The following is a 9,443-nucleotide window of genomic DNA, read 5'->3' as shown; positions in this document are numbered from 1 at the left end:
ATGAGTGTAGCCCAAGAGGTTGATACGGCCCATAATATTGTTAACGTACATGGGAGCGTTTCAAATCACAGACTGTGCTGCATGAAGGAGATGGTGTTGACAAGCGTTCAACTACAGCATCTGGTGGCCGTTGCCTTATACAACTTGCAAGAAGGGACTGATTTCAAATAACAGGTACTATTGCTAACACACTAAATAAGAGTGCTAGGCACCCAATCTTCTGTTTCACAGTTGCACGTCGACTGCATGGGGCTGGTCTGTTTGCTCGATGGCCATTACATTGTATTCTGTTGACATCCTCACATTGACAGCACCATTTGCAGTGTTGTTAGACCATCATGACTCGACCGAGAAGGAATGGGATTGCTTTCTATTCTTAGACGAAAGAAATTTCAGTGCGAGAGTGTAAGTGATTCTAGACACACACTCTCATCTGGCGAGAGAGGGAAACGCTTAGTGTACCCATTAACGTTGTCGAACATGATCGCATTAGTGGTTCAGGTGTTATTGTGTGGGAAGGTATAATGTTGCAGCGGCATATCAACTTTCAAATCTTTCAACGTGATATATTCACAGTTCAACGCTATTGTGACATTGTGCTCTTTCCCTACGTGCATAGTTTTAGAGGCCCAGTCGGTTCAGAGTTGAACCACGCGTAATACATAATAAGCTAATGTCGCACATTTCTAATTACATTTTGGCACATATTTTCTATTCCAAATAGTTCATCACAATTTGTGTTCTTTCATTAGTTTCAGATATTCCATACAATACACTATACGTGATTTACTTTCCTATCTTTACTAACTTAAGTACTACTTATCTACTATCTTCCCAAATTGCTTTCTCATTCTCCACTTCACTAAAAATTCATCCTTTAGTATTAGAAAACTGTTTGTTGACCTCACTTGAGTAATTTTATTTTATGTTCGCAGCTACCTTTCTTATACTTTTAGAAGCATTATTTCCTTTTCTAATTGTACTTAATTTCTTATTTTCAACTATTATCTTATTTTTATTTCGTTTTTCATATTTCCTACACGTTTCAATGTTTCCATTTCTTCAAATTTACTTTCAAAATATGTTTTATTTTGTTTTAGTTTCCCACTTTTTGATTATTTTGCTTCCGATACATATTTTCTTACTCTTTCTTACTCTTACTTATGTATCTTGTGCCATATTCACATTTTCCCTATTTTCAATATATTTTTCAGTAATCGAGTGTTATGTTCGTTTGGTTATCTTCCCGATACTCTATCGTTTCTGGTGCAACTTGCTATACGCTACGCTTAAGCAGTTCTCATTATTCCTTATACTTTATGTGAAATTTATAACATCCTTCTTAATTTACGAGTAAATTCTTCTCTTCAAATTCCCGAATGAATATACTTTTTGTTATGAAATTCTCAATGGTAAAATTACTTTATTATTGCAACAATTGCATAAAATAACTATTACAAATTATGTAGGAAATAAACTTAATAAATTAAACATTGCTTGACGTTTCTATTATGTGTCACAAACTCCAAATTTACCAAAAACACACTTCCCCAAACCCCAAGTATTCTTCATTCAATTTAAACTACTTTAACTCGAATCACTGTGCATTATTTCAGATTTTGTATCACAATTTTCCAACCACAGAACATTGAGCTTTAGAAGTGGTACATGTAGTGTGGTTTTGTTAAAATAAATTTCTAATGCGGTCCGTCCCGTACCGGTATTTGATTTCTAGGAGTGATATTCGGTAAGAAAGCCTTTATCAGGCCACTTATTCTGAATGGAGTTTTTCCCTAAGTTTCCATTATTCACACTAGGCAAATGCCAGGATGGTACCTAATACAAAAGTGTCCCAGATGCTTCCTTCCTTGCTTTCTCTTCGCCCACTTTCTTGGTACTAGGACGTCATCCTTCATAAAATGGTCATAGATGCTAACAGTTCTTTTCTAAAGACAACATTATCGAACCGTACCAAAGAAATCCTCTCACTTTGGTATGATATAATGAACTCAAACGGTCAAAGCATGCTTAAACCTGTTTGATTTTATTCTATGTATGAAGTTGTGTATTGCTGGTGTAATACCAGCAATAATGATATTCTTTGTGTGCATCGTTCAATGATTCATAACTTCAGTTCAAGAACCTGCAACAATCTGGTACTACACGTTCTCTGTTTCGTGCGTTTTAAATTTAATTTCGCATGACAATTTTCACGGAGAAAATATATCAGGTTGTTGTCACAGGTATTTAGCTCTCGTAGGTCGAACTTTTGAATACATTTATTACATTTATTTTGATTTGAAACTAAATTTTATGAAACCAGATATGCACCATTCTGTTCAATGACTTTGAAACATTTTATTATTCATAATAATTTTTTAGGTAGCAAAATAAACTGGCCGCTCTAGAACCTCTGTGGTGTTTGGTCAAAAACTAGTAACATATGGTTATCACAGGCTTTTATTCAAGTGAACTTTAGAAAATCCAGAGAGCTTTATAGAGGTCGAAACAAGCTGTAATATGATAGTTCCTGGTATGTGATTTACGATAAATGCATTAAAATCTCTCAGCAAGGTTTTCGCAATTTTAAACAGGTCTTTAAACATGGATGCAGTATGGTTTGTCGCATGATAAAACATCCTTTCTCCGTTTCAATTGAATTGTTAGGTGCACTCATTCTAATGGGTCTGCTTGGATCCCAAGTAGCCTAAGTCGAATAAGTAAAAAACTGACTAATTTTTTCATTCGCTTCCCTAGATAGTTACTTTTCCAACAAGAGTTTTGTAAACAGTAAGTTACACAATCGTAAATTATATAGTTATGATTTCGAATACGAGCATAACAGAAATATAAATCGCTCATGAGATGTTGAAGTTCGAATTTCACTCTTGGAAAAATTTAATTTTGTAGTTAGGCCACTTAACATTCAACTATTACAATTCTCAACAGTTTAGATCCAAGTCTGTCGTTCTGTAGCAATCAAATTCGTGCTGCTTCTCTAAGCTGCTTTTCGTAAAACGTTTAATGCTGATTAGTTATCGGTGGTTAGGTCATTGCCGATGTCAGGACTGCATACATGCCAGTTTTGCTCGAATTGTACCCACAAAATCTTCCACGTTTTCTGTGATTGGTCTACCACTACAGTTATTTTGGACTTTCAAATTTCCAAATGTACTTAAGTGTAATAACCAGCCTATTAAAATTTACTCATTTAGATTTCTAAATTTTGATTCTTATAGTTAACTAGCTGAAATACCCATTCTTCGCCTGGGTCAGAAAAGAAAAGCCTCTGGATAGCATGCAATGGTAGCTGAATTTGAAGTCGTCGCTTATGGAATTATCACCATTGATTTCAGCGGCCGCAAAAACTATGGATTTGACACTAAGATGAGTTATTTTGTATTATTTTTACATGACTCGGTATCCCCTCCCTCCGGTGACCACAGTCCGCAGCCGAATGGGCTGAATTTGGAAGTTAATGCGATCAGCGTTTTACTATTGATCTCAGCAACCGCGGAAACTATGAATTCGACACTAATATCGGGAATGTTCTACCACTTTTACATGTCCCGGTAAACTCCCTCTACTCCCTGAGATCCCCTGTTTCGAATGTTCTTTTAAAAAATCGCTTTCTCTTGGTCTTGAGCCTGGATCAAGGTACCCTTGACCAAAATTTGGTAACTCTCGGTCCATTCGTCTGGTTCCCAGGCCGCACACATACACATACATAAACAAACAAACAAACAAACTCTTTATTTTATATATATTAAATTAGATAATTACATATGATAATTTTAATACACAATAAAGCATTAAAAGTGTTTGTGTTTTTTAAGTACACTTATGAGATCAAATATGTTTTTATACCTTAGGAAGTTCACACATTCTTTGCTAGAATAACATTTACTATAGTGTATATCACAGGGCGACAGAGGGAGAAAAGGAGAGTGAAAGAGAGAAATGAAAAATGAAGTAGATAGAGAGTAGAAATCAAAGAAGGATTTGACGAAGGGGCAAGGAACTTGCAGGTGAAACAACAGATGACAGGGCTTATTTTCATATCAAAAGTTTTCTCCGAGATAAATCTTCCTCTTTTCGCCGCTTTAACTGCGTCCTCGTTCTTCTATTACATCGCTTGTCCGTGTCTGCGTAATCGATTTAGAAGACTGTCAAAGTTACTTTGAGGCTCAGGCTCAGTTCTCAACTCGCCTATGCACACAAGATACTCGTCTCCTGCTGTCGTTCTATTATTAACTTAGTCACACAGCCGTTATCAACTTCTAGAAACACAGACGTCTTGTGCAGACGTAACCATCAACTACAGACAACAACACAAATACACATACTGTGGTTGAAAATTATGTATAAAGGCATGAACAAAATGGAAAAGTTAAAGTTATCCGAGGTATGTGATTGTTTAACAAATTCACTTTTGCTACAGTTTCATCTTTATTGTAAATAGATCCTCAATCATTCCATAAGCTTACAATCATATAGAACTACGTAAGTAATTAAAGAATTGTTGTTATAAAAAATAATTCTGTAATAACACCCATTTTTCTTATAAAATTTACGCTATTATGTTAAATTGTGTGTGATACAACAAATACTTTTCTTGGATAGTGTAATCACCGACGGATGTCATCCGTCATACATAAGAAGCTAACATGGCAATATATGCCGAAATTTCAGAAATATACATTACTTCTCCTAACCAACAATCAAGGGCGCCGACTTTCCAAAATTTATATGGGTGCATATCAATGGTGGATCGTATTAACCTATTATGTTTTCAGGGAAATCTCGATGTTCGATTGATTTATCTTTAGTTAAAATATTTTATGAACACTGTCATAAAGGCCTGTGTTGTGATAAAGTAAAATATACCGGTACTATAAGGATAAGTTGGGGCTGCTCTAGCTCAGTCGGTAACACGGCTGACTCAAACGCAAGAGAAACGGGTTCAAACTAAGAAATGTCAGTAAATACTGAAACCAGAAATGAATAATTTGAACCACTTCCGGTTTAACTGCTAAATTAAGAGAAAAATACAATATATTCTTGCGAAGCTGAATCGATTGCTACGATTTCGGTATTGTGTTTTGAGTTATGTTGATATGTTCAATTAAGGCTCTGAATCCATTGCAGAAAACTGTTTGAAGTCATCTATTATCATTTTGATTCCATGGCTTAAAGATTGACACTAAAAATGTGTAATTTAAACCATTTTCGTTCTGAATAGAACTAAGTGGAAAAGATGGAACCTCTTCCTGGAAAGCTGAATCTATTGCAAAATCTGCTTCATGACATATTTTACCGTTTCTGCCCAATGGAAATCAGTATCGAAATCGGAATAGTAGATTTGAATCATATTACATATTGCCTTGAAATGCTGAATCCTTTGGAAAAGTCTCTTTTCGCAATTTCTTACTGTTTTGTTCTATCGCGATAAATGTTGAAGTCAAAAGTGGCTAATTTGAGTCATTTCTGATTCAAATAGAGCTTCAATAGAGAAGATTGAACCTATTTCTAGGACGCTGTATTTATTGCAAAGACTCCTTTCTTGGTATCTTTTACCATTTTTGTTCTGCGTAAATCAGTATTGAATTTGGATTTTGCTTTGTAACATTACCGTATACGCCACGCTAACTCCTCTGAATGAACCTTCGTTTTACCATACACTCTCATTTTCCAGCCATAGCAATTTGATTCAAGTCTCAGTCAAGGGGAACTTCTCTTTGTTTCTATATTTTTGTACGAAATCTTAATTACAAAAGAAAATATACACTTAGCAGAAAAAACAAACAGCACTTGGTTTAAACCAAGAAATACTACATTGTAGAGCAGTTTACAAACATACAGAGATGCATAAATTAATGCCACAACTCAGGGAGACAACACAAAAGTAACGTTCAAAACAATTACTGGAAGTTTTCTAAATCATTAACTTATAGCATTTCTAGACGAAGTAAAAAGTGTTATTTAATTTGTTCGGGCCATTCTGCCCTCTGTTTGTTTCATAAAATTAATAAGAAAAAGAAGGCTTATGTTTTTTCAGTGTTTGAGCCTATTGTGAGCATTTCCAAAACTTGGAACAAAATATATGTTTTATGTAGTGTCAGTTTTGCTGTAGAGATGTCTCTGCAGGTCAATATGGTTTCTATTTGTAGTATCTTACTCTGGCGGTCTCTTGTCTTTCTTTTCAAAATACCGTTAGGCCGCCTCCCGCATCTTTTGTCAGTGTTGTGTTGTGCTTTCCTGCAAAAGCCTCGTGTGCGGGATCTTCAGTGTTTGTGTGTAGTATTTGCTTCATTCTAATACTTATTAATTCCAGCAACTATATAAATTTATACAGTCCACATTTACAGATACAAAATAAATTGTTATTGTTTTCAGTAACTCATTATCTGTTTAATTAAATGCGTAAAACAATAAACTATTGTTTGGTCGGCGTATACATGGTCCTCCGAACCGGATTATTAGTGCCTATGTGAACTGTTGCTGTGAACAATAATAGACTAGTGATTGAGTGTTTTTTTTTTCTCACGAACCTAGTGCAGTGTTTTAGTAATGGAGCCGCTAAAAACTAAGAAAAGAACATTAAAGTCAAAAATTACGCGCGAAGAAAAAGCCATCACAGAGTTGGACGCTACCGCAGCGGCAGCCATCTTGGTGCATCAGGCGAAGGTCAGTGAACTCCAGCAGGAGTGTTCAAAGCTGCTGGATGATATTTCGGCGGTGGCAGGAGACGAGGAGTTCGAAAAAGAAGAAGAAGAGTTAGCGGAAATGGACAAGAGAATAGTCCAGATGTGTGTTCAATTGATGGATTTTAAGTTGGAGGGAAGTAAAGGAGCTCAGCCTTCGTCTTCGTCTGAAAGGCAGCTTGCTAATGACGTAAGACTACCGCAGTTTCAGTTGCCAGTGTTTTCGGGAAACCTCCATGAGTGGTTATCGTTTCACGATTTATTTGTGGCTTCAGTACACAATAACAAAAATCTGTCAGGTGCTCAAAAGTTGCAGTACCTCAAAACATCCTTGAAAGGGGAACCAGCACAACTCCTTCAAGCGATGCAAACCACGGACAGCAACTACAAAGAGGCGTGGGACATTTTAAACGCACGTTATCACAATAAGAGGGAAATAGTGAACGCGACAATTAAACGCTTAGTTACGCAACCCGTAATACAACAAGAATCGCCAGCCGCCCTACGTAAGTTAATTGATACCACAATGGAGTGCACGCGGTCCCTCAAGGTGCTCGAGCAACCAGTCGAACACTGGGATGTTATCTTGGTTTATCATATCACGGATAAACTGGACAGTGAAAGTCGTAGACAGTGGGAACTTTCATTGAAAACAAATGAACAGCCATCATTTGAGCAGCTCGCAGAGTTCCTCGATAACAGAGCCCGCGCGCTCGCAGTGGCTGCCGGCGGGAAAACGCGCGTCGCCGGAAGTAGTGAGCAAGTGAAGAATCGCGACAAAAAACAAACTTCCTCCCATGTTACCACCAGTGAACGTGGTCAAACATTATGTGACGTATGCAGTGCAATCCACCCCCTCTACAAATGTGCTGAGTTCACAAAACTCAAAGTGTCTGATCGTGTCACCCTAGCGAAAGAGAAAAAACTGTGTTTTAATTGTCTTCGGAAATCGTGTAGAAAGGGTACGTGCGCATCTAGTACGTGTCGCAAGTGCGCTAAAAAACATCATACTCTCTTGCACTACGAGAGAGCTGAGTCACCAGTGCGTGAATCAAATATCACGGCCCATGTTGCAGCGGACGCAAGTGTACCACAGGTGTTATTATGTACTGCCATCGTGAAAGTAAGAGGAAATAATGGTGTGTATTACCCCTTCAGAGCGATGCTAGATTGCGCGAGTGAATCTAGTTTTGTCACCGAGAACTGTGTACAGAAACTGGGTCTCAAGAAAAAGAAATCCAGTATTGTGATTTCCGGGATTACAGGAGCAGGAGTGACGACAGCAAATGCAATGGACGACTTAGAGTTTCAGTCATTCGGGGGAACAAGTGAAACTTTTGAAACTCGTGCTGTGGTAGTTCAGAAAGTGACATCTGATCTACCAAAACAAAAGTGTCCTAGTGCTACAAACTGGTCTCATTTAGAGGGCCTAAGATTAGCAGATCCCACTTTCAACGTAGTGGGCCCCATTGACATTCTGTTGGGAGCAGACGTGTTTCCATCACTTATGTTGAGCGGGAAGTGTATGGGGCCACCCGGGACGCCTGTCGCATTAGAAACTAGTCTCGGCTGGGTGCTATCTGGCAATATAGGTCCGACAAGTGGGAAGCTAACGGTGACGTCACATCGAGTTTCCTGCGAGATCGATGAAGCTCTTCGCCAGTTTTGGGTGTTAGAAGAGCTCCCACTTACAAAACACCTGAGGCGTAACATTTTACAGTAATTTAAATCCTGGCTGTAAGAGCCAAACTTGAGGCGAGACAATTTAGAATAATTAGAATTCTGGCTGTGTACGCCAAACTTGAAGCGATACAATTTACACTAGTTCGATTCTATGGCTGGGTAGCCAACTTGAGACGAAACATCCTAGGCTACGGGAAGCCAACTTGGAAAAGAAAGAAGAAAAAAAGAAATTATTTATCTTAAGATGTATCCGTAGCCGACGTTGAGGGAAAAGGAAAGGAAAGAAAGGGGGAAAAATTTGGGTCGCCGATAATCTTCCTTTCTTTACGCTGTAATTATAGACCAGTAAACACAACGCTACTTAACTCCAGATTCTTGTACACTAATGGCATCGTCGATGTTGAGGAAGAAGAGATAAAAAGAAAAAAAATCATTCAGGACAACACCATATATCTTGCAACTCTGTTTATTTAACTTTCCTTGTAATAACGTTTAATACTAGACTCTCATTAACATTTATGATCATGGATAGCTAGATTCAAATAAAAAAATATACGCATTCCGTTTAAAATTCTCAAACCTTTAATGCCAACACAACTCAAAGATGAGTAACAGTAGGGGTTAAACAGTATTGTAATAACAATGAAAGAGTTGTTTACCATTTAACTAAACATTAGCACAAAATCCTCAGTAGGCTACTTCACCAAAGGAAAAAGAAGGAAATTTACCAATTACATTACTGTTCGTAAATATCTTATTGCAGAGAGAGAGTAGACCTACGGCTGTGTCGATTGACCTTCCCCCTTTAAGTACATAACATCTCCACTTTGTCCGCATCCAACTGTTAAGAGGACATTTCCCTCAACATAATTTACAATTAACAGCGGCGGTAATAACAATACACACTGTAGAACATTACGGGGAATACAAGACCAGCCAGTGAAATTAGACTCAACTCCTGACACTTTCGCATTGCAGTACGAGCGGTATCGTACACCCACCGTCTTAGCGCGCCTCTCTGAACTAGTGAGCAACATTATAGCTAAAACATGACAT

General features: G+C 37.6%; 1 protein-coding gene across 1 annotated transcript; it reads left to right on the top strand.

The window, feature by feature from the left end:
- Positions 1–6,570: 6,570 nt before the first annotated feature.
- Positions 6,571–8,427, top strand: LOC145679308 (uncharacterized). Its single transcript, XM_081749895.1, has one exon. It carries the CDS (start codon positions 6,571–6,573, stop codon positions 8,425–8,427), a length of 1,857 nt encoding a protein of 618 aa, XP_081606021.1.
- Positions 8,428–9,443: the final 1,016 nt, after the last annotated feature.

The sequence above is a fragment of the Thermobia domestica genome, chromosome 2, assembly GCF_964235325.1.
Source record: "Thermobia domestica chromosome 2, izTheDome1.hap1.1, whole genome shotgun sequence".
NCBI classification, from domain to species: domain Eukaryota; kingdom Metazoa; phylum Arthropoda; class Insecta; order Zygentoma; family Lepismatidae; genus Thermobia; species Thermobia domestica.
Note: the sequence above shows the minus strand (reverse complement) of the source record. Positions and strands in the feature narration are given on the sequence as shown.